The sequence below is a fragment of the Epinephelus fuscoguttatus genome, linkage group LG4, assembly GCF_011397635.1.
Source record: "Epinephelus fuscoguttatus linkage group LG4, E.fuscoguttatus.final_Chr_v1".
Taxonomy (NCBI): Eukaryota; Metazoa; Chordata; class Actinopteri; order Perciformes; family Serranidae; genus Epinephelus; species Epinephelus fuscoguttatus.
The window spans coordinates 33,263,058-33,290,201 of NC_064755.1; the positions used below are offsets into that span (position 1 = coordinate 33,263,058).

At 41.2% G+C, this 27,144-nt stretch overlaps 1 protein-coding gene across 1 annotated transcript in view; it reads right to left on the bottom strand.

Moving 5' to 3' along the window:
* Window positions 1-27,144, bottom strand: part of pik3c2a (phosphatidylinositol-4-phosphate 3-kinase, catalytic subunit type 2 alpha) — a 67,266-nt gene that overhangs the window by 31,945 nt on the left and 8,177 nt on the right. The window contains exons 3-5 of the mRNA XM_049573259.1: window positions 12,221-12,318; window positions 9,768-9,928; window positions 2,365-2,485 (exon numbers count right to left, since the gene is read on the bottom strand). Coding sequence (XP_049429216.1) covers window positions 2,365-2,485; window positions 9,768-9,928; window positions 12,221-12,318 — 380 coding nt within the window. The remainder of the gene's footprint in view (window positions 1-2,364; window positions 2,486-9,767; window positions 9,929-12,220; window positions 12,319-27,144) is intronic.

Sequence of the window (27,144 nt, forward strand, 5' to 3'; positions counted from 1 at the left end):
TAGTTAGCATGTAAATTCTTGAGTTATGGCCAAAAACATGTTTTGTGATGTCACAGTGACCTTGACCTTCGACCACCAAAACATAATCAATTCATCCTTGAGTCCGAGCGGACATTTGTGCCAAATTTGAGGAAATTCCCTCGAGGCATTCTTGAGATATCGTGTTCCTGAGAATGGGACAGACGGACGGGAAACATGACGCATACAGCCAAGGCTGTCGCCGGCGCAGAGGCTTGAAAACACTTTCTGCGAAGAATATTCCTAACACTCCTAATACTTTGGAGATGTTCTGTCTGTCCATGATTATTCAACATATTTTCTGTAACGTCAATCTTTGTCCCCTAAGAGAGGCTACTTTAGGGACAAAATTTGGAGACAACAGCCTGTATGCAAGTCATTTAGTTGATACTGTCAAACAAGTTATCACTGGTGTGGCTAGCTCACTAAATTACCTACATTTGGGAGTGTGCAGATGATATGTAGCTTCAGGCCCCATAGTAAGAGGGCTGGATGACTATGATTACAGATGACGCAATGGTGTAACTGTCAAACGCAACAACGCATCCCTGATAATCATGACTTACAGGAATTTATACAGTGGCTCTCAGTGTGTTTGAAAGTTTTCCTCAAAGCAGCAAAAAGCAAAAGAAATCTCTAACTTTCTCCATGTTGAGCACAATAACCATTTAACACATATTTATTAACACGTTTTTATGGTCGTATAATGATTGCTAAGCATTCTCAGCATGACTAATTCAAGGTTGTAAAGATAAGTGACAGTATGTGATCACACAGCATACACACTTCAATCTGTTCTGCAGTTGTAATCATGACAGATTATTATGCAACTCTGAACATTTGGATGTGCTGGGCCTTTAAGTCTGGGTACGGGAGTAACCATTCCCACGTATCCCAGATTAGAGGGAGAAGAGAATTTCCATGGTCGAGGAGGGCGTGGGGCAAGATATAGAAACATCCGCCAGTCTCCTTTGTACAAGATGTTGAGGGGATGCCAAGATAAGAGTGATAGAGAGAGGCAGAGAGGGAGAGACTGAGGACAGAGTTGAGGGCATAAGAAAACAAATGAGAACTATTCAAAAGCCTGTGCATAAATAAAAAAGCTGCCAAGTTAACCAAGGAAATGTTGTTCCTTCCAGTCCCCAAAATGTTAAAGGTCCCATATTGTGAAAAGTCAGATTTCAGTGTCTTTAAAAAAAAAAAAATAAAGCAGGTATAGGTGCTATATAAATACTGTGAAAGTATCAAAAAGTTCACAGATAAATGCACACAATTTGTATTCAGAAACTGCACTTTCAAACAAGCCATCGGGATTTCTGTGAATTTGTGATGTCACAAGCAAATTATGTAGACCGTTTGAAACATAAACACTCTTAATGGGTCCTTAGATATGTCCTGTTGGAGTGTTTTGCAGTGTATGTGAATGACATCAGCTGACAGGAAGTAAAAATCGACCCAAGCTGTTGCCTAGCAATGTTAATTTCAGTGAAACAGCCTATGGGGGCGTACACATGCTGTGTCTTTAACTGCCGGGAAAATGCAGGGTCAAGCACTGGGTGCTACTGTAGTGCTTTTTTTGAGACAGCTTTCGAGAGCGCAGTGGCAGGTTGCTAAGTAACGTTAACAAGCACCGAATCATAGCCAATTTACGGTACCTGAAATCCGGAGTTAGAAGCTGATCTTCCTCCAGAGGCTGTTTATATATGTGTAGGCCTATCGTCCCTCAGACAGATGAAAAGCTTTGGCAGCTCTGCACCAAAATGATCAACTTTCTCATATTTACCACAGACTAATATTTACGGGACGGCACGGTGGTGTGGTGGTTAGCACTCTCGCCTCACAGCAAGAGGGTTGCCGGTTCGACCCCGGGCGTGGGAGCCCTTCTGTGCGGAGTTTGCATGTTCTCCCCGTGTCAGCGTGGGTTCTCTCCGGGCACTCCGGCTTCCTCCCACACTCCAAAGACATGCAGATTGGGGACTAGGTTAATTGGTAACTCTAAACTGTCCATAGGTGTGAATGTGAGCGTGAATGGTTGTTTGTCTCTATGTGTCAGCCCTGCGATAGTTTGGCGACCTGCCTTGAAAAATAGGCGCTCGCAAAAACCGCTGCATTTGTAAGGTCCCTATAAAGATAGAAAAACAGAGCGATGCGGACAGAAGGCGATTTCAGGTATACTCAGGCACAGTATGAGAAAATAATTTGTGTTTTCAACATGAAAGCATGTAAACATGTTCTGGTAGAAACCCAAAATACAAGTATGAACCTGAATATGAGTCTTAAAATATGGGACCTTTAACATGTCTTTGTCAACAGGAGTTACTTCACTTCTCTGTCTGTGTTACTCACTTCTGCAGTACCTCCTCCTGGCCGCAGACTTTGAGCAGGTAGCTGGAGAAGTCGACCTGGTCCAGGTCATCATGGACCCAGCAGAGAGTCTGACTGATCAGCAGCTCCACTGGAGAACTCACTGTGGAAGGTGGAGAGGATGGAGGGATGGATGGTGAAAGAAACAGTGATGGAGGGGAAAGGGAAACAACATGAAACCAATGTGAGGGAGGGGCAGTGAAATGGAAAATCCAGAGAGAAGGGAGGGATAAGGCGTTGGTGAAAACAAGAGGATGAAGAGACAAGAGGAAAGGGAATGATGGAAGAGAGCGAAAAAGAGAAAAGACGTAATGAGAATGACATAAAATGCTTCAAAAAACAAAAAAGATTATACCTCAGTTACAGGAAACTAAAAACAAGTGGGAACACGATACAAGGTGCATCAACAAGAGGTGGCTTTGTTGTGATTCATTTAAAGGATCTGAGGAATTTGGAGCACCCAAAAAAAAAGTATCTCACCACATGTACAAGTTTTATCAGAGGGATCAGAGCTCAAGTGCCCATCATGTCATACATGGAGAGAGACTTGCTAAAAACAGACACCCATTTCCTGCTGTGGGAACTGAACTCTGGAACTTACATTTATCTCTAACTGCAAACCATCCTGCCATGTTTGAACAGCTCATGTATCAAACCTGTCCTTGAATCAAAGGAACTACAGCGGTGTGTTGTGGAACGATATTAAATTGGGGGGGATTTGGGGTCAGCTCAAGTTGTTTGTGTACGCTCCGATATCTGATGTGTGTGGCCAAGGGAAGACTGGGTGGAGAGCGTAACCTGATATGTGGCAGATTAGCTACTTCTAAGGAGGTTTTAGCACACTCTTAACCTTGAAGACACACAAACACAGGCAGACAGATACAAACACTTCATACACAGACACATCTCAGCTTTGGACTAAGCACACACACTCAGGTTACTTAACAGGCGTTCACTTAGACACACAGGGAGGGAGACCACCCCGGCTACGGCAACAACAGACCTCCACCCTTCAGAGGAATGGTGCGTCTTTTCTTACAGCTGAAACCAGTAGCTTTAGCTTTGTGGTTCTGTCCGCTTGATGGGCCGCGGCGGTGGTCGCTGAGGTTACACATGGGCTGCGGTGTTTTGTCACAAAGCAATTAGATAGGCCACGCCTCATTTTGTGAGCACTCTGAGGTGGTGAGGGAATTCCCAGCAGGGCATTTTTGGAGGCACCAGTTAAAAGGAGGAGGAAATTCCTCTGTCGTATGCCGTTCATGGTTTCACACATGGTTGGGGAATGGAGTTGGCGGGGTCACATATGGGCACACGCAAACATAATGAGGTTCGATTTGACACAAACACACACACACCTATAAACTAAGGACTGCCTAGATAAATTATAGTTTTTGTTTTGTTTTTACCTTTGGTTTGGTTTGGTTTGGTTTGAACTGTTTAAAAATGTTAAGTTTTAGTTTATTTCTATTTATTTGTTTTTATTTTGTATGGAGGGTATTTGTCAGGGGCAAGATTTAGCAAGTTCAGTTCAGGCAATGTAAAACTGTTGTCAGTATTCTCAATTCGTATTTTCGTATTTGTTGTATACATGGTGTAATGTTGGTTATCAGGTATTGAGAAGTGCAGTGGTGTAAATGTGTGGTGTATTTATGTAATAAATAGTTTGATAAGTGGTGGATTAGTATAGTTTGGAGTTAGGGGTAGAAAAGCATTTTGCTTCTTCCTGCTCCTTTTTGGACATCTTACTAAACTCTGTCTGTCTGTGTGTATGTGTGTCTTTTCCACATTTTTCTCCTCGCTGACTTGGTCAATCCATGTGAAATTTGGCACAGTGGTAGAGGGTCATGGGAGGATGCGAATGAAGCAATATTACATCAACTGGCCAAAGGGGGGCGCTATAGCAACCAACTGAAATTGCAAACTTTGAATGGGCATATCTCATGCCCCGTATGTCGTAGAGACATGAAACTTTGCACAGAGATGCCTCTCTTCATGAGGAACAAATTTGCCCGAAGAACCCATAACTTCCAATTATACAGATTTTCCGCCATTTTGAATTTTTTGAAAAACACCTGAAATCAATCTCTTCCTAGGAAGTTTGAGCGATCTGCATGAAACTGGGTGAACATAATCTAGGGACCAATATCTAAAGTTCCCTCTTGGCAAAAGTTGGAAAACTTACTAAAACTGAGCTTCTATAAGGCAATAAATATTGTGGAGGGCGTGGCTCATCACATAAAGGTGTATAACATCTCAAGGGTTTCACCGATCACCACGCAACTTTGTAGGCATATGACCACACATAATCCGAGGGGACCCCTCCATTATTGACCCCATCAAACAAAATGGGGGTGCTAGAGAGCTAATTTCTTATCTAGGCCTAACCGCCATATCGATTTTTACTAAACTTGGTAGACAGAGTTTTCGTCATTATATAGTAAGATAAAGCAACCCTACTATCAAATTCACAAAAACTCTGTCTGAAGACATTGCTCTTCTTAATGGGTTCAGTTGACTATTCAATCTGCAATTTCCTATGACTTGTATCCCAAACACACACCATGTGAAACTGTACGTGGGCAACTGTGCACTCAATGAGTATGGACTAGTGAAATATTAATTTACATTTCTTATTGTAAGTCTGTTCATGATTTACTGTTTGTCTCTGTTTTGGAGGGGTTTTTTTCTACAATATATTCTATTTTATTTTATTTTTTTTCAAATTTAAAATAAAAAAATTAATCCAATCAAATGAAATCAAATCAAAATATTATGTAGGAGTTTCCTAAAAAACAATGTATAGACTCATATAGAAGTAAGTCCTCTCAATCATCACTTATGATCCACTAAAATGTGTGAAGGTTTATTTTTCTATCTACTCCTCTACCTGTATTTTCTTAGTTTCTTGTTATTTTCTCTGCTCAGGACATTGATAGGCGTGTACCTCCACAGTGCTCAGGTGAGGTCGGGGCTTTATAAACAGGTAGCAACCAGATGCCAGACCGTAAGTGGCAGGAATCCAAGAGAGACAGCACTTAAAAAAAAAGCAAATATAGCCAGGGCGAAACACCAAACGAGTGAATCAGGGGTTGGCTTTTATGTTCACTTTTGCTGGCGAGCTTGTTTGCAAACAGTGACTGACAATCCTGCACAGTATACCTTAACTACAAATTTTTTTTACACCTAGTTTTAGTTTTTAGTTTAGCTTTGATTGACTATAATAACCTTGCTAAGGAGTAAATAAAATCTAGATAAATGTACCACGATAGCTCTTCAACAACCAGCATAATAACTTATGTGAACAGGTTTAAGGTCCAATCATTGTCTTGTAGGATCCACAATGAGAGGGCTGGCGAGATGGCAGAGCAAAGCTAGAAGTCACTGAGCACTTGTTAAATCCAGAGGACCAACACATTTCAGATGTAAAAGAGAAATGATGTAATTCCTACATGACTCAGAGGAAACAGAGATTTCTGTCCAACTGTCAGACTCAGAGACAAAGGAACACAATAATCAGAAGTAAAAGCAAAATGTTACAGTGCAGCAGAAAAAGTAAGAGTTTAATGGTGAAATGGATATGAATTCAGGATTAGGACATACTGTAATAGCTTCAATGACTCCACGATGTTAGGATGGTATCTCATGTATGTAACCTTTTTACTGCTGAACTTTAACCTACAGTTGAAATCTTTTGCATGTCACGCCACGTGAACACAAACAAATCAGTATGTTGTCCTCGACAAATGATGTGGGAAAATCTTGAGACAAACTGTAACAAGATGCATCAAGTTTTATCTTGGTGGATTCGCTGCTACAGCCCTTTATAATACTTCAGTTTACACCCAGACAGTTGCCAGTTCATTAGGTTCACCAAACTAAAACTAATGCAGTCAGTGAATTCCTCTCTTCACGTCTGAAATGAGGAACACGACTGTGTGTGTGTTCCCTCCTCTCCTACACCCTCTAAGCCGCAGACAGTAACCTGAGCCCAGCTCCCAGCATTTCTTCCCTCTATCATCAGTTTTACAATACATCACATCTGTCTCATTTAAATTTTTCTCTGCACCTTTCTCTCTGAACCTCTATCTTTAATTTCTCTTTCTTTCATGTACTTCCCCTTTTCTTTCATCTCAATTTTTCCCCTGACTTTCTCCCTCTGTATTCCTCTCTGCTCCTACTCTCCCTTCCTCCATCTCTCTGCGTTCTGTCCCTCTTTTGGATTTCTTTTCACACTTCTCTCTCTTCTCCCTTTCTCACTCCATCCATCTCGAGCCACAGTATGTTAGGAATCCCCAGAATCCAAGTTGTTCACAGCCAAGCCCTGGAAGAACCGACTGTCTTTCCTTTCGACTGCTCTCTAGAAAAACGGGTAAAGAGGCAACAGAATGAAACAAGCAGAGATGACAGAACATCCTGATCTCTTTTTGGAACTGTTGGGCAATATATTTATTTACAAAGCTAATCCTGTAAACCTGCATCATTCTTTACTCAACAGATTTTTTTTCCACTTCTTACATAATTACACCAGACTATCAGTCACAAGTAAACGCAGTAATCTTTTGCAATATTGAGTATAAGTTGCACAATTTAGCCATTTCAACAGCAGATAAAAATCAGAAAGACACAGAAAAGAAAGATGACGATTTAACAGAATACTTCACCCATAAAATAACCACTTGTACATCAATTACTCACCTTGATTTTGTTTAGAAATCGTTTTTCTCACATGCCTCCAGTGAATGGAGAAAAAGGAGAGCATTCTTCATGAACTGAAGTCATCGGGGACCACGTCTAACATCAGCAAAACCAGGGTTTCACACACATTCATTAATTTATGGCGCCCTGCCACGACTAAAACATCTGCTGCCACATTTAGATTTGCTATTTTTGAAGCTGGACTGTTTATTAGGTGTTGAAATATGCATGCTGTTTGGTTATTAATTTCTCCACACACACACTCTCGGACCACAGAGCGTACTCTGGTCACAGACCGAGCAGCAGACAGCAGGCACATGAAAGTGAAATTCAACCTCCTAAAGGTTTGCTTTCACTCACAAATAACTGCTCTTCTCATCCATCGATCTGGTCAGCTCTGATCAGATCAGACTCCCCTGTCAGCTGTCGCCACACATAGATTCTCATTTTGTGGGAAACACTGAAAACTATATCGAAACATCCGTTTACAAAATCTCACACAACTTGTGCAGTATAATTCATGTCTCACTTATCCGGTCGTATGCTAAGTACTTGACAAGCACATGCATTTTTGCTAAAACGTTACAGTATACAACACTTCACCTGAGCGTGCTCATGTGCGTGCCTATGAGCTCTGCTTGAATGCATGTGCAAGGTTTTAGCAAAACTGCATGTGTTTGGGAAGCAGTGAGCATACGATTGGATAATTAATAGTTGGTTATACTGCAACAGTTGTGTGACAGTTTGCAAATGGATGTTTTGATATAGTTTTTGCTGCGTTAAACATGGTCCCCTTTGACTTTTTATTCATTACGACTGCCTGCCTTTTTTGGATTCTCCATTCACCGTGGAAGCATTTGAGAAAAACAAAGTTTTCTTTACGAATTCAACGTAACACATGGTGAGCAACTGATATACAAATGATCATTTTGTGGGTGAAGTATTCCTTTAAGAGAACAAAAAAGACAGAGGCAGAATAAAAAATTTGTGGGTGACAAGATGAGAAAATAATGAGGATGACAGTAGAGGGAGGAGAGAGAGAAAAACCGACAAGGATAAAATGAAGAGTGATGAATGTATAATGTCTCATGTTAATCTGTCTCTGATGTGATGACAGGTTCAAGAGGACAACAGAGCTAGACAGAGGGAGAGGAGGGGAGGACAGATGAGGTGATGCTGCTAGGAAACAAGGGTGGAGGAAAATACTGTAAAGCAAGACAAGGGAGGGGAAACAAATTGAGAAAAAAAGACAAACAGAAAGTAAAATGGAAAGAAACAACAAGATGAGGGCTTGAGAACAAGCAAGACACAGAGAGAAAGAAATGAAGAATGTGAAGTACCCTTCTTATCCCCTATCTCTCTTTCTCTCAATCTGTCTATCCGAGCTCTGAGTCAAACTGAGGCCTTTTGTTCCAGAGAGCAGATTCCAGCAGTGTCCAAACTCCAACAATGTGAGTCAACACGCTACTGACCAAATAGGAAGTCAACCAGGAAATAACGAACAAGACATCATACTAGGAAAGAAGGAAACGCATCTAGGAAGTGACCCAGGGCTGTGGGATTTAGGGAGGTGACCTCAGCAGAAGCAGGATGACGAGGTAAACCAGGAGTCAATGCAGGAAACAAGGAAAGCACAATTAGGACGAGGAAAGCAGTAAATATATTTCCTATAGGTTGTTTGACATGAACTGGGCTTTGAGGAGTGGTGTCTCGGTCAGTGGGACAGTTTGGTACACACACGCACTCCAGAGCTCTTGAGACTGCTCATGTGTAAATATGTGGGTTGGCCGTCATACGAGAAACAACTGTCAGTGAGGTCAGATATGTATATACAGGCAATGGAACACATAAAGCAGACATACAACACACACACAACACATACACTAAGTGGCTCAATGCTCCTCAGGGACCCACACAGACAGCAGTGAACTTGGTCACACAGTCGGGATAATATGTCTGACAAAAAAAGCCCATTGAATTGGCTGACGGCCTCCAGCGTGCTTGGCTTCAGATACCAGAAGACATGTCAATCACAGTGGTTGTAGTTTTGTGTGCGTTTAACGACGGGTTAGCCAATAACAGCTCCCCAAAGACCCAGGGAAGGAAACCAAAGATATTAGTGGGCCCTTGAAAAAAAGAAAGAAAGAAAGACTCCAGTCCCTTTTGCCCAACATGGCTACTTCATGGTGAAGGGACAAACCTTTATTTGTGCGGAAAAGGAACGTAGTGTACTTCCCACGACAGAAAAAAACGAAAAGGGAAAAAAAAAAAAAAAGAGGTGGGGAGGGGGTAGAGAGTTTGGCAGCTGTGAATGTCGTTTCCTCCTTTAGAGCTCTCATATCTGCAATCTGAGCTGCGTACTCTTAAAGGCAAAAGGGGGTACAAGGTTTTTTTTTTGGTTGACTTCAGAGGATTTTCTACACTTCTTATCACTGGGGCATTCTTGCCATTAACTGTAGGTCCATTCTAGAAAAAAAATTCAGTATCTCTTATATACAAAGTAAGAAGGCTGCTAAAATGGCGTTATTTTCATGATCAAAAAAAGCAATCCCTTTAAAAAGTCCGTCAGAAATAGCTTCAGATTCATGCTCAGTATGTTCTGGTATCAACAGTCAGTTGAACTAAGTGTTACATCTACCATACACTGTTAAGAGTTGGTTCAAAAATGGTTATCGTCACTGGATGCTTACCGTCACAGGTGAAGGTTACAGGCTGCTGAGATTCTGAGATTTCAATAGAAACCTTGACAGAGGAGCTGTTGTCACCTCCGCTGTTTCTCTGGGCAATGACAGGGCTCAGGACGTAGCCAGGGTTGGTGGACATGTCGCTGTGAGGGAATGTGGAGCGCAGGCTGGTAGGAAAAAATAAAAGAAGCACAACAGAGAAGAGTTAACACTTTTTTTTTCTCTTTTCAGTATTTTTGCCTACTTGGCCAGCACAGTGAAAACATATGAGGGGCAGCCAGAGCCAGCCTGGCATATGGATCTGATTGCTTGGATGCATCATGACCAGTATAACAGGAAACAGGAGAGGAGGGAGAGAAGAGGAAAGGCAAATCTGAATAAAAATTGTGTTTATATTGTACATACTTTGATAATGTTATATAAAATAAATTGAAATGCATCATTTAAACTGAAAAAAGCCTTCATGTACAATAAGTCATCACTCAGCCTCTGATGTTGTCCCTGTGATATTGTTGGCAGGGTAGCTGGGAGGGTATAAGATGATGAAAAACCTACAAAATTATTTTTACATTTTCCTCCTTTAGACTCTTATGAGAAGTTAATTATAATTACAAACTGTGCAGAGCGAGTGTTGACCAACAGGCAGGCAGAGAGCGGGCGTTGACCCTGTTATCGTAATGGAAGTGGATTCCCCTAGCGCAGCTTCATCATCGCTCCACCCAGAACTAACTACTGGAGTGAGAGAATCTGTGCAGGCTCAGAAAACGAACAGAGCTACAAAACATGCAATTATGTTTATATATATATATATATATATATATATATATCATGCATGAAAATGTACAAGTATGCATTTACACTCACATACAAACAAGAGCAAAAATGCTATTTTTATCAATGCTTGTGTCATGGCTCTGGGGATGACGGTCCACTGCTTTGGTTCAAACTGAAATATCTCAGTAACTATAAGATGTATTGCCATGGCCTTTTGTTCACACATTCAGGATCCCCAGAGGAAGAATCTGAATGACTTTGATGATCCCCTGACTTTTCATCCAGCGCCACCATGAAGTAAAAATTCCAATTTGTACAATATTTGCAGCAAAACAAATTACGTTCTCATCAGGCTCAGATATACCGCGTGCTTATCGCCAATTAGCACTTGTTAGCATGCTAAAATGCTGAACTAAAATGGTGAACAATGTTAACATTATACTTGCTGAACATTGCATGTTAACATTATCATTGTGCTCATGTTAACATGCTGATGTCAGCACTTAACTCACAGCACCAATGCATCTCAGTGCAGCCTCACCGAGCTGCTAGCATGACTGCAGACTCTTGAGTCTTGTTGTTAAATGCATCTGTTGCCTACTGTAGCACATGTGGGCATTTTCTTTTACAGAGTTTTCAAGCAGCAGGGTAGGAACTGTCAAATATATTTACATAATTTTTCAATAGTGTGACTTTGATTTTTTTTTCCCCCAACATAAAATCTGGGGCCATACACATATATAATAAACTAATATCACCCAAAACACAAAGCACTGTCATTATGGCGACAACATTATCAGTTCAAGTCAGTTGAAGGATCCCATGTCTTGTCATCATTATTTTAGTTTAAAAACACCTACATCTGGAAGGTCTGAGGGCTGGTTAGTCAATTTCCTGCCAATAAGAGAGAACACTCATTGCCAGCAGTCAACAGACACTTATGTGAATACACAGTACTGAAAGAATATCTCACTGCCCTCTGACTCTTGTCATGGCCCTCCACCCCCAACTCATCTCTGCTAGCACCTCAGCTAACATTAGCACTGTGAATTACAGTTTACAACTCTTAGCTGATGTTAGCCAGCCACAGTGGACTTCAGTTTTACAGCCCAAATCTTTGCTAGCATCTCAGCTAACATTAGCTAGCGGGTTGGATGAGTTAGACTGGTTAAGGGCAGGTCATATCTTTGCCATCCTAGTGAAAAAAACTTGCCTCTACTGGCATCTCAGCTAATGTTGGCTAGCCACAACGGCACTGTTTTTATAATGTTAACACAGCCACCCATTGCACGACCATGAAGCAATTGGTTAACACTAGAGAGAAAGAAGGCCGAGAGGAGATGTGGTGAGACACGACGACAAGTAGTAGAGTATTACCGGGGGAGGATCGTATGGAGAGGGAGGGCAATAAGGTGTGGCATGTCCACCACTGGACCCAGGTGGCCTGAGTGTTACAGTTGCAGCTATTACTTCCCTTGCCTGTGGATGGCAACATCATCATCTGAAGATCTAAACCGCCACCTCTGGTATTACTTTCCTTGCCTACAGGTGGCACAGGTTGGCAGGTGTACAACAGCTGCTTGCTCACTGTGAGTTAATGCATCTCTAAATCGCCATCGTTAATATCAATAATGTTATAAATCACTTAAACAAGCAAAGAAGATCAAGAATAGTCAAAATCTTACGTTGCTACGTCTTCACAGAAGGCGACAACCTCCAGGTTTTGAGCGTCCGGTTCTTCCAAGGCGGCATTCTTCACCAAACCTTTTCCTTTTCCCTTGTCCTACAGGAACAAACACACATACACATAGTGTCAGGGAACTAGAAGAATACATATGAGTAACATGCTTACCGGTACATTCGTCAAACAGAAGCAGGCCAGACAGGACACAAAGACAATGAGTGACTGTGTGACATTTATAGTGTGCCCAACACATATGAGCTCATTATATCAGTTTAACAGGACTGACTGTGGAGAACAAGGGCAGTTTAATTAAGAACACCTCAGAGCTATGAATCCTAGGAAGTGAATACACACGTCAGTGGGGGCAAAGGCTTGGCAAAAGAAACACACACAGAGGTATCCAGCTCTTTCATGCCTTAATCTCTTAAATTGTGAAAAAGAACATGAGTTAACATTTAATTAAGGTCTAGGTTTTTAAGTGTAATTTTGAATTAAAATAACGACTATACACTCCAGAGGCTGAGCTGGCTTTCTCAAAAATTGGAAAAAGCTTGACACGGAGGAAAAGCTTTCATCAAATCTATTTTATACTCATAAATATTTTAAGAACAGCGTTGAAAGAGTTGCTCTTACTCTCTCTCTCTCTCTCTCTCTCTCTCTCTCTCTCTCTCACTCACACACACACACACACACATCTTGAGACAACTCCCATAGGAATTACTCTGAGAGATTCCTGGAGGCTGGCCTGTTGCCGGGAACTCTCAGTAACACTCGGCTCTTTTACTGCTGCCTATTGCCAGTGGCTGAGGAATGCGCTTCCTGTGGCACAGGAAATGAGAAGTGAAAGGACCCCGCCCCTTCCTGCACCAGGCTCTGGGCTATCTGCAAAAGTGCTCTGTCATGGCTTGGAAATCTGTGACTCTGACATCACTCCGGGAAGAGAGGGGAGATGGGGGAAAAGGAAACGTTTGGAATGTCATAATAATACTTTATTCCTCACTTCAAAGACCTCTGGGAGTTTTTTAAAAAGCTCAGGGGGATGTACAGCTTATTTTTCATGTGCAGTGACAATGATACAGGACAACTACAAAAACTTCCTAAAGGTTGTTTTGCCACAGCTTGTTTAGGGTCAGGTCAACTTAACTTCTGTGAGGGGTTTTGCTGATGATCATCCGGTGTATAAAGAACCCAGGAGACAGGGCTCCCTCACCTTCTTTAACATCAAACTCAAGGACCTTTTTAAGGACTTTCCTGACCCAGTACCCTCAAATTCAAAAACCCAACACTGCATTTTTTGGGACACGGCTACAACACTGAGATTCTTTATAATGAAAACTTGCTACAGAAGCTCACAGACAACAATTAAACAACAATGATGCAATTGTGGGAGATACAATCAGCCTACTTATGAACATAAAAAAAAATAAATAAATAAAAAGAACTTCAATTCCTATTTTTGCACAAAACAAATCAATTCAAGCACAGTCTATTTTAAAAAAACTTTCAAAGCCTTCATATTTTTCCCTTCACATTAACAAACTGTCAAGGATTTCAAGGACCCATGGGGACTTTGAGTACAATTTGTAGATCTTTATCTATCCTCACATTAATTTATTGTTCATGTCTGGGCCATTAAAGATATGTCAAATTATTTTATGTTATAAATTTTAAACATTCAACAGGCACCAGCCTAAAATATGTAGCACCAAACAGTGAAGAAGATCACACTAATTCTTGTTAGAGACCAAAATGAGGGCTGCAACTAACAGTAATATTCACTGTTGATTATTTTGACCAGTATTTATTTGATTAATCCAGTATTTTTCTGGTGTATTAAAAGTCAGAAAATAGTGACCTAGACTTACCACCTTGCCGTTGTGTGCCTTTGCAAACCAGTCAAGTTGCAGGTACAGATTATATCCATGTCTGTCTAGATTCATATGTAGCCTGACAGTTAACAGAGCTTAAAATTGCTGCAAAGAAGCTCCATATTCTAAAAGATGGATACTTCACACACATCAGCACAGTCTTAGAGCCACCCAAGGTTAGTGTCATCACTTCAGTATCTGACCAAATGTCTCCCCTTCTGTTCCTGAGTTATGATGTTAGTGGAACAGAGAAGTGTTTTTGCAGAACAATATGATGTCACAGTGACCTTTGACCTTTTAGATATATAATGTCATAACTTCATCATCTTATCCTATTACACGTGCGAAATTTTGTCATGGCCAAAAACAAACAGTTATGGCCAAAAACATGTTTTGGGAGATGAACTTGACCTTTGACCACCAAAATCTTATTAATTCATCGTTGAGTCCAAGTGGATGTTTCAGAAATTCCTTCGAGACTATTTTTTGAGATATTGCTTTCACAAAAAAATGGGACAGAAGGACAACTTGAAAACATAATGCTTCCAGTCACAGCTATCGCCGGTGAGGAGGCATTAAAATCGCAACTGCAGTTTTCCCAGAGCCCAGGGTGAATTTTCTTTTGTCTGATCAACAAACTGAAACTTAAAAACATTCAACTGACTACTATAAAAAAGAAAGAAAAGTAGCAACACTTTAAAGAAGCGAGAACCACACAATGTTTGACATTTCTGCTTAAAAAACATTTCAACAATCAATCAGGTACTTATATAGTTGCCAATTCAAAGTGTGTTGATGGACTGAATGACAAATGTTTCATGCTTCATAACATATCCAGTCAAATAATCCCGCTCCTCATTAACTAACCAACCTTGGGGTGACCTAGTGGCTGAATGATTAAGACATACCCCATAACCCTGACCCTGGTTACCCTGAGTGATATGACCCTGGGTTGATTCCTGACAGGGATCTCTGTTGCATGTCAAATCGCCTTTTCTTCCTCGTTTCCTGTCAAGGAAGGGCAACTCAAAATAAAAAAATAAAAGGCCGCTAAGCCTAATTACTGAGATCACAACATCCAGCAGCTTAATCCAAGATATCATTTCAACCATAACTGTGCAGCCCCGAGAGCTTTGTTCAAAGTGCTGACTGACCTGACATAACACCAGGAGATAGAAATCTCTAAGTCAGCATGTGGAGCTTGGAAAGGAGGCCAAGCCTGAGACCAAACCACCTGCGTCTCCCAGCAAGGGAGAGAGCAGACTGGGTTCCTGCCTGCAAAATCACTGTCTGAGAGTTTTCATATTTTTGCAGACTAGCCATAAAAAATGCTCTTGCTGATTCAATATGACTGTTGATACATATACACATATATGACACATTTTGTCCTGAATTTGAAGATTTGAACAGTGAGGACACATAGAGATAGAGGGAATGTAATACAGAGAAAAGAGGGTGAGAGATTAAACAACAGAGGGTCAAAGCATGAGAGAGAAAGAAAGGATGATAGAGAGATTAAAAAAAATAGAGACTAACAGAGCATATTAGCTGTGTTTATGTTTGGAGTGAGGATTGCTTCAGCAAAAACAAACATGGACAGATAATCCAATGAGGCCGTGTTAGCTGATGGTCACACTACAACACACACACACACACACACACACACACACACACACACACACACACACACACACACACACACACACTCAGCAGGCTGTACAGTGGGACAGGCCTGTCTTTGTTTCACTTTATCGATTTTGTTGGACCCGGATGGAGAGCTCCTGGTGTCTGAAGTCATGGGAACGGCTTCATATGATTCACACGTTGACTAATCCTTCACCCTTTCTCTGCTTGTACTGCAATGTGTCACAGTACTGACTGTAGTACCAGGAACACACTGTACAAAATACAGGAAGATTACAGCCCTGACGATGGCTGGTCATGCAGAGCGCACTGTGGTATGTGACCAGTGCTTTGAGCTGGTAAATGACAGAAATCTAAACAAAGATGACTTTAATCCACAAAAGTCAGCTGCAGAATATGTGATGCTTGGCCTGCTCAGTTTTTTAACTTTCTCATGATGGATTTCCTTGATGGATATTTCCAGACTATTACACAGACAAGATGTGGAACTTGTCAAAAGTTATTTTTCCAGACTTTCCAAACCTGCTGAGAGCGCTAACCATTCTGATAAATGTCTATATTGGCAGGACTCAAGTCTGAAAAAGAAGGGTTTTTGTCCTGGGTGTCCTACATCACGCAGTTGGTCACATTCCTCAGCGTGAGACATAATCAATTATGAAACATGCGACTCCTGCTTCCACAAAAGGACACAGACCTAAAACTATTCATGCTATTTTTCTTAAGGTAACTTAACCTCATGGTTGCCTGCAGAGAATTGTAACAAAATGTTTAAGACATATTGAATGATGTTTTGATGATTTTTTAAATAGACATACAACATTTTAGAACTCTGCACTTCAGCGTGTTGGAGACAGAGTTTAAAGATGTCAGTATGCTCCAGTGCTTGTCAGAGCACTTTGTCCTGCCTCAAGTGAGGCTGTTCCGAACAGATATAAACCAGTGACTGTATATAAAGATGGATGGCATGACAGATCCCCAAAAGTGAGGCAAAAACATTTTGTTTGCCCCCTGGCGGCTGGCTGCAGTACAGGTCATAAACCCCGCCCCCTCCCTGTTTGCGAATGGGCCAAACAAAAAACTCAAAGTACACGTCAAATAAATTTTTCCCAAAGATGGTTTCTGGCATTTAAGGTAGCTCTTATCATGGTTATGTGTCCTCAAGTGTTTGTTTCTCTGATAAGTTTCATTTTATCAGAGAAACAAACTTCATTTTTGTACGGTAGGGGGAAGTGGAAACGTGTTGTCTATCTTTATGTGCAGTCTATGGTATGAACATGCAAAGCCATCAGGAACCCCATGGATTTGGCAGATGGATTTCATGTGGCAAGTGAGCAACTTTCATAGGACTAACTGAGGCACCATGTTTGAACATGGTATCCAACTCTCCTTAATACATCCCTCACGTAAACAATGCAGGTGTCAAAATGCTAAAAAAAAACCAAAACATCTTTGATAACGTCTCATGTGGAAGGAAATGTATACAGTACTTTCATTAGACCTCAAGGGTACACACACGGCTCATAAGTGAGTAACACTGACTGTTAATAGATGTGATTGTTTACAAGAAAACTCCTCAGGGCAGTAATTGGGGTTTAGAGTATATGGGTACATGTTCTGCTTCAGATCTGAGAACACTACAATAGTATAAAGGCTTGGAGAGACAGTAGCTAATGTTCAAAAAATTCTGAATGAACTGTACAAGGAAATAATGCACATAACATATTGGAATTCTTAATTTCGGGTAGTGTTCCCCTATAAAATATAGTGCAAATAAACAATAAAACATTGATAAGAATTCTTGTTTATCAATCTTCTAGATGTTTTTGCATTTATCACTCTTGACATGAAGTAGCTTTAAATAAATCAGCTACTTCGTTATGCTTGTGTTATCAAGGTTTTTATCTGGATCAGGCCTGCTGGCGTCTACCCAAACATCTCACAAAGGCTTTTTGTGCTTGCTGCTGATAAACAAGGTCAGATATAAAAGGTCTTAGCAAACACTGTTGTGTTCTACCTTAAGTTTAACAGACGAGAACACGGTTAGCTTGGGGAACTTTCTGGCGTCTCTCATGGGACAGAGCCACACAGGAAACCTGACTGAGTGCAGTGCAGAACTGAAAGGTTCAACCAACCACAGCCATGACTGGCGGCTGATGATAGTAATTCCAAGCCCACCATCAATATTGAGTTACACAAGACATCTAGACATTAGACACCTCGATGCGTCTCTATGCCAACCTAATTAAATTACACCAGACTGTCCACAAGAAACCTGCACTCAAATATTCACCGGACAGCCACTGTCAGTATTTCACCAGCCGACAAGGTTTAAATCGAGAAGCTGTGCAGCAACATGTGACCGTTTGTTCACTGTAAAATATTTTAGCTCTCCAGTGCTCAAACTTTCAACCTCTGAGAAAAAAAATACAGTGAGATAAATCAGTAGCTTTTATCAGTGTTTTCATCTAATTGAGGCATTTAACTGATACTCATCCTGCCATGACCTGCAAGTCTCAAAACAGTACAAGTAACATGTATTACAGTTGCTTCAGGCTTCCTTTTCCAATATAACTGTGTGTGGGAAATGCTGAGTGATGCTGTCATGCTGATCCAGCACTTACTGAAGAGATGAAGATTGATTTTAATGGATTGTGAATACTCAGCAACCCATAACTGTCAGCTAGAACATTTTTGGCTTTATGCATGAAGAACATTTTCTAAACACTTCTGTGTGGATACAGCTTAATGAGATCAGATGAGACTTAGTGTCTGTGAGAAGCTCCGTGGTTTTCACATCAGAGGAACCAGCTGCTCACAAAACACAAATCTACTTCTTCTTTCGATCAGGAAGTGACTGGTGGCTACCTAACTCACACTTCCTGTGATAAACTGAAATCCAAGGCTGAAGAACAATGTGGCTCGTGGGACAGACTGACTTTCGAATAGACAATGAGGCCACATCCACACTAATGAGTTTTTATTTTAAAACGTTGTGCATATGAGCATTTTAGCACCGTTTCAGAATTCAGGCATTTCTCATGCACTGTTGGTACATTTTGCACCAAAATTCGTACATATCCCAGTAATTCATGTATAACTCGCTTATTATGAAAGCTGCAATTAGGTGACCTGTGCACTGACAGGAGAAAAGAAGGAAGCGATCCTAAATGGTCCGTCAAGTAGGCAGGATGGGGCGGTGGATAGGTCACAAAACACAGGGCTTTCCCCAGGAGACAAGTGTTCAGAATCAGGTGAACTTTGAGTAATTTTAAGGGACATCGTCACCATGTTTCTTTTCCTAAACCTAACCACAGTAACTTTACTTGCCTAAACCTAGCCTTAGTAACACTACACTAATTACATAACTTTACGTTAACTACGAAGCTTCAATCATGGAGTGCTAATAAACCACTGAGTGTGCATTTTTCTAGGATATCATACAAACCATTGTATGAGGACAGGTTGCAAAATTAATCTCTGTCCATGCTAACTTGCCTGCAAACACATAGTTTATGATCAATCATGTACACTGGGCACGTGTGTACAGATGTAAACCGGAAGCAGACTGTAGTTTATGGTTGGTTGCTTAGTTACAGAAAATACTATGGAGGCTATGGTGTTTGAAATTGTCACCATGTTTAATGTGTGTTTTGGGTGTGTTGTGAATCATCTACACTTCACAGCACTTCAGAGAAACTTCACCACTGACTAGTGTTTTGGAGGTGTAACTGCAGAATGACACAGACACACCTCTGCACAAGTATAAATGCTCACGTTGGCGTAAGCCATGCGCGTAGGCTACGGCGTAGGCTCTGCATAGAGCTGACGCACAAGTATAAATGCCACTTAAGACCAGAGATTTCTTTGCTTGGACCGACGACAAGGTGGAACTGTTAATGAAAATATCAGTATAAGGCAATCAAGGTGGCGTTAAACAGATTGTTACAAAGCAAATTTGGAAAAAATATTAAAGCAGTACTGGAAGCATTATTAATCACTGAAGAAAGCCATGGCGATGGGAGGGATTAACCACACAAGGAGACCTGAATAACAAAAAGTCTGTACACCTAGCCATAAAGTTTTGGCCTGATACATCATGACTGATAAGGCACAATTGGGAAATGTGGGTGTCTGCATCATCGTTTTCAAATGTTTCCTTTTCTGCCCGTCCAGACCAAAGCACAGGACCAAACTGAAATAGAGTCTGCAGTGTCTTCAAAGGTCTCTGTTTTAAGGATTCCAAAATGCAGGAGTAGTGTGGATGCTAGGCGTAAACACATTTTAAAACCAAAAACACCACTAGTGTGGATGAACCCTGTCTAGATTTTTTTTTTTGATTGGAGAAAATTACTGACATGTCTGAAACATGCATACTTAAACTTATTCCTTAAACACTTGTTGGCAAGGTTATTATAACATGCATTGGCTTCTGGTTTCTATCTGCTTCCTTTCCATCTTCCACAATGTGTCTCCTGTTTTCTGCCAGTAAACAGGGTCAAAGGTTAGGAGACACAGAGCTGTTTGCCCAGTGAGTCACGGTTAACTGGAATCCATGCTACATCCCTGCACTACAACATCTTCTAACACTGCAATCTGCCTGGTGCAATGAAATTCTCATACTTATGCTTAAGGTGTAATTAGACTATAATAAATGAAAACGGGGCAGAGTCTGGAGTGGGATGGTATGGAGGTGTGAGAGATGTAAAAGAGCTGCTGGAGGTCTTTGGGTTTGCGGGGGCAGGAGAGATTTCATGTGTGTTCTGTTGGCAAAAATGTACATTGCATGCTGGTGTACTGTATGTTTCACACATACACACTGTGATCTTGAATCGCAGCACATGTTTAGATAATAATTGCCAGTTCTGACAAAAATCAGCCTGCAGGTCATTTTGAAGGAACATTGCAAGAACAAACAGGCACAGACATGTTCACTCAATCTGCCATGAAAGGGAGAGCCAAGTACTTCAAGGTGTGTTTCACACTACCACTCAATATTTAATCTGGCTGATTGTTTTATCTGGCTCATTACATAATCATAATCTCAATTAACAGTCATAATGTACATCATCTATATTTTGTGACTGAAAAACTAGCACTTTTAAATTAAACACATCAGTTAGTCAAATAAATCTGTATCCCATTTTCCTGCACCTTTCATCTCTACTTTAGTAGCTGGATTCAGTTCACATTTACAACTAACTAAAATCCTTACCATTTCTTCTCTGGATCTGTCGATCTGCTGCACACAGCAAAATACAAGTAACACTTAATCAAGTGGAACAACACCTCTTGAAACAATTGTGAAGATAAGTAAGACATGGCAACGTGTGGTAAATGACGCATTAACTTTCAGTGTTGCTTTGCAAACAGTAAGAGCTGGGTCTGAGCAGGCGTTGGTGCTATGAGGCGTGACGGCTGAACTGCAGATAGAGCTATTTGTTTGACTGCTGATTATCACTAACCTACAGCTTTATATCCAAAGGCCAAAGCAAGGGGTAAGTAGCCAGGCACCGCAGGCACTGATGGAGGGGAGAGGAAAGGTAGACATAAACCAGTGACAGAGATTGTGAAGCGATAGTAAATACAGGAAAAGACAGAAAGAAAGGTGTGAAACTGAAAGAAAGTACGAGACAGACTTAAGACTGAAAGAAGAGACACAGAATGAGACAGTACAGTAGACGTGGAGTGACTCAATAGTAGATAGCCCAGTTCTGACTAAGTCTCCAAGTTCAAGTTCATTTGTTCCATTTTACACCCCTCTGCCCACACTACCACATCTTACACTAGACTCTTGCCAACCACAACAAGGCTTGGCAGCATCAGGCTGACTTACTGCCATCCAAAGACTCATCTCGGAAATAACTGTTGAAAAAAACTTCTTGGGGCACATGACTGCGAGTGAAAGAATGAGGCAAGAAATTACAATCACGCCGAGGGGAATGCAAGGTGAACTCTGACTAATGCTGGTAAAGTTTGTCCACTTTTACATCTACTTTTCTGTGCAGTAAAAGTTAAACTCATGTTCATGGGTAGATTGAAGAAAACTGATTCCTTTAAAGCTGGGGTGGGCAGTTTGTTTTGGATTCATTGGGCAAGAAACCCACAATAAACTCTGAGCATGTTGTAATTCAAGTGGACTGAGAGGAAACTAGACTTCTGCACCTCCTCTTGGCTCTGTTTTCAGGCTTTAGAAAATCTCGGCTGTGACAGGAGACCAATCACAGGTCATTTCAGTAAGAAGGTGCGCATGCATTTTTCTTTGGTGAAAGCCTGATTCAATTGCAGAGAATCCTGCAGAGAAAGTTGCTATTCCAGCATTGGCAACAACTGTCTACACTGCAAATCAACCTAAAAAAGGAAGATGGACTTCTCAACAAGAGAGCTGAAAAGAGAGTCTGACAATAAACGCAATAAAATGTGTCATTATCGGCGATGTGTTTCGGAGATGGACAGAAAATGTTACTAATAGTTTAGCCTCCTGCTAACCAGAGCTAAGGGCTCATGGCTGCAGCTTCAAGTTCCCATTTATGTAGCTAATGTTAGCTAGATCTTCAAATCACAGTGTACCCTCTGCCTGCCCTCTCCCTGCTGGATCAGCAAACTTTCTGTTGCTGCCATTACACAGGTTAGACCCAGCACTGCCACTGGCCACTAGCCTGCTGTGACACCCAGTGCTGGGGGGTTTGAGCTGGCCGAAATTGAGTTGCTACAGCTGCTGGCTAAAGGTCCAACTCTCAAGCTGCTGCCTGCTCTCTTCCCGGGGAAGCAGTCCACAGCAGCAGGGAGTGAGGTGGGAGGATGGATAGGTAAATCATTCTTGTATCATTTGTGATCTGAGAATAAGAAACATGAGCTGTGTGCAACTGTAAAATGAAATAAGATTAAATAAAACAATGCATGAGAAACAGTGGGTTATTGTATGAAGCCTGTGCATATACCTGTGGTCATCTATTGGGAGGGGCTTGGGACACAGAGGGAAGAAGGGAGAGCTGCTGCAGCAAGGTGTATTTCCAAATTCTGCCTTTTTTTTGACTTTTCCAGATCTCTGCCTACCCCAGCTTTAATATGTGCTGTGCTTCTGTTAGGCTACATGCTAAGCCAAGTTTAGTTATAGATGACAAGTCTGACCCCTTTACATGTGACATTATATGAGACAAGATTTGTCAAGGTTATGGCCAGTAAACAAGCATTTGTTAGACCCAAATGAAAAAATGTATTGTTTTCTTGCCAGTTATACTAAGTGGAGATAAAATGTAAACACATCAGTTAACACTTGCAACCACAATATGACTCAAACCCATATTTCAGAGTGTGAGAATGTGTTGCAGAGCTGTGGAGAATTTCATTAAGCTTTCAGAGCAAGGGTTAGGAGGTGTCTGATGTCTGGATCTGTTCTGTAACTCAACACCAGCGTCTCAAACTGATCAGCCTACACTTTGACTGTATTTGTGGAAACAGCAGTGTTTGTATCTGTCGTAAAAACAGAGGTGGGTGTTCACGGTCATCGCTGACACTGATTGACAGGAAGTTTGTGCGATTAAATCATTGCTCTACAATCAGCTATTACAATAACTACAGTATAACAGTATAACAACACTTGGCTTCTTAACAGCACAGTTTTCACGGAAGTTCCTGTTAACTTGTCAGATTCACATTATCCTAATATCCATGATGGCTTTTTGTATGTCCTCTGGGTTTGATTTTCTCACACAGCTCATAAAGGCAATGCTCCTTGGTAACTCTTGTAATGGATCTTATGTTTCTGGAATCTCTACAAGCATGCCGGGTTAATGCACCACGAGTCATCAATAGACTTTTCAAATGAGTCTACAGTTTTAACAATACTACAACACAATGATAGACTTTGACAGCAATTAAACAAGATACATTTTAAGGTTTAACTAGCTCGAGCAAGTTTCAACTCTTTGTACTGTAAGCTGATGTTTTTTACTCCGCTGTGAAGTGAATTGAAACCTGAGGCTGTCTGAAATAGTAGGAAAACCCCTCAACAATCTACAACATAACTGCATGCTTTGAAAGATGTTTTTGCAGCGATGTAAATGCATGTGTAGGCAAAAACCATGCAAAACATTGGTTTGGTATTTTAAGGGAAGCGAGACAAAATCTATTTTCAGGGGACTGCAATACTTTCTTTGAAAGCAAGGCCAAGCCTCGACAAAGCTGTGCCCTCAACATAGCTGTGTCTGTAAACTGATTGGCTCAATACGTGTGGTCCATGCAAGCAACTAAGAGAAAGCACCTTGTTTTTTTTAAAAAAAAGAATTGATTTGTGGTCTAGTACTGTAGCTCCTGCTTTTACTGTCTGTGGTTGAAAATCTAGTTTCACTCTCATGTTCCTGTTCTTACCCCTCTTATCAGTCTCACAATCCTCTGATTGTTCTTTTTTGTCATGCTGTTGAAGCTTGAGTTCCTGTCTTAAGCTACTGGTACTAAAAACGATATTTTTAAGCTACCGCTTCATTTCAAAAACTTTCCACATACAAGCTACTGGAAGTCTTTCATTGCGAACCAGACATAGGAGGCTTATTTGCCCGCATCACAGGATCTAATCACAGTTGCTCAAAGTACAGCATGCCACAACTATCCTTCCAAACTTCATGGAAATATAGCATCTCTCCCCCTGAGGTCTGAATGAGAGAGGAGTTGGCACAGCAACGTATGAGGGTGATATCTTAGGTCATTCTAGTGCTGCTGTGGGGCATAGGGGAGCTGTACGGGCTTGTTCTTGTTTATAACAACATCTGCGCCGACTGCCAGGCAAGCAGATGAAACAAGGGAAGAAGGTAAACACACATACCATCTCAAAATCACATACACCAAGATCACAGGCATTATGGATGCAGATTAAAAAAGTGAGAGTGTTGAAGGACATATGTGAAGAACGCTGAGCTAAACAGGCTCAAGTTACACAACACGGCTGTCTGACCAACGAACGCAGGCCTGAGCCTAGACATAACATATAGGCATGTGTAAACAAACACTGTTTCATCCTTTCAGGGGAAGAGACATTCCTCAACCCTGGAAGACATGTCTGGAGTGTACAGACTGGACATGTTGCCTTTGATGAGTGGCAAAGTATGTCTGTAGAGTCATGTACATGGACTTGAAAGAGCTCCTGGAAAAGTGTACTGAAACTGCAAATGGCTGGTCATGTCTATGTCCTGATCCACAATGTTCCACTTTTTGACTGTACTGTACCATCATCCTTCCAAACAATGTGTTCAAATTGTGGCGAATTTCCTCGTTTTCTGCATTCATGGGGAATTTTGGACAAAAGGGCCCTGTGGTGCTGTAAAGTTAATTATCACCCTGGTGTAAGAAACATACCACAGAAACCAGTTGTTTGGTCATGACACAGAGAAACACAATAAGCAGGAAGTGGGCGTCTTAAAAACTGCCAAAAAAAAGGCACAATGTCCAACAGAATAGCCTGTCCTGACCTTAAAAGTAATATGTGGACTTTTTGACCACTGGTGAGAATGTAAAGCAATGTTTGTATCTTGTACTCACCAGGACATGTGTGGGGAGGGACATGCATGTCTCAAGTACACAGGTAACTATGCACATTTCTACCAACTGCAGAAAGTGGTACATACTGACAACAAGACTTATCACCTCTGATTATTCAGGACCTTTTTACTTCTGTCAAAGTATCTTATAATCAGTTTTGAAGAAGTTTGTAATACTCATTGAGTGCACTTACAGGGACTTGAATAACCCTATTATGATCAGGTTTACGTGTCTGAGCATGTTAACACCATATCCTGCTTCAGAAACCCTAGTAAGAGCTTCCGTTTAAGAGAAACCCAAATATTCTAGATGGAGTACTCCAAAAGAAACCCATCATGAATACTGGTGCATGTATTATTGAGCCCCGCTGACTATGGGCTCATTTATACTACCTTTATGTACATAAACAGATACACCCATTTCAAAAGTTGTTAACGTCATTGCCCTCATACTTCCAAGCGTCCTTTATGATGGTGAAGTTAAAGCCCTAGCCCATAGCACTAGGGGGTAGAGTCAAATAATTCAGACAGCAACAAATGAGGTGATGGTGGAGGAGGTAGTAATAATGGACCTTTTAATGGAGGCAGTGTTGTAGACCGTGGTGGTCTGTGAGGTCATGAAATACATTACGACATCTGGACGAAGAATTCTTAAATGTCTTTGTTGCCTCCTACGGTTGTATCTCGCTTAAACTATAAACGCAGAGTATGGACAGAAGGCTCCATCCATGTCCGTATACATATCTAACGTTGGGCATAAATGAGCCCTATCTGTGCAAGCAGCTTCAGCCAAGCGATGTAAGATTACTCAAAAATGCTGCGTATCTTCATCCGTTGCTCCCCCACCCTACGTGGTGGTAGTGACAGTGACAGGCTGGCAGTGGAGTGGAGGACAGTGCAATAGAAAGCGTAATTTTAGCTCCATTTAGGAATAACAGTAGCACAGTACTTAGTATGTGTGGTTAAGAAAGAGAGCCGGTATTCGGCGCTCAGAGCATACAGCTGTTGGCAATCGAAAGCAGAGAAGAAATTAGCAGTTTAATTGTAGTGGGAGTAAATGCACAGTGTAGTGCGTAACATTATCTGTCGCTCTGGTCTCCCATTGTTGGTTTGTTTTTGTAAAAATCACAGGCACCTGCGCTAACAGACTGTAGTAATAAGGAATATGAATAGCCCAATTTCTCTGTGCTCATGTACACACCATATCTCCAATATGATCACAACTGACACAACCCTCATAAACTGGTTATTCATGTCCATGTAAATGCACTAAATCATTTCCACACAGATGATTTACACCTTCTGGTTGATTTGACTCTCAAATACTAAATGAAGAGAAATTCATGTTTGGCTGGTAGGTCTCAGTACGGTTGTACTGCTGACTAAGATGCTCAGAGCTTCCAGCCAAATGACAGATGGTTGTTTAGTTTTAGGGGGGAAGAAAAAGATTTAGAGGCAACAATATCCCATGCCACTTGCCCACAGCACTGTCCCAAATGAATGTTCTAAATATTCATCACAAGAAATTAGATCACTGGTGTAGTTTGCATGGCAAAATTAATCACAAAATGTGGTTGAGAGGAAATTGTGGGGTGAAACAGTGGGTAGCTCACCACAGTGAAAAACTTAATTACAGGGAGCAGGAGTATGGAGGATGTTTTGCTTGCGCTAGTGAGTGAATGAGGAGTATACATGCAGTTGTAAGTAAGACTTTGATGGGTGTTTTGGGTGAAGGAGAAGATCAACCAGCATCTGTTCTGATTAAACTGTACTCCCACAAGCCAATGTTGCAAGAGCTGTGGTTTCATTCAGTCATTTATTCTGCAACATGAAATGCTGTCAATACTGAGAAAAGACAGTTGTTGGTAGTAAATGGACTTTTC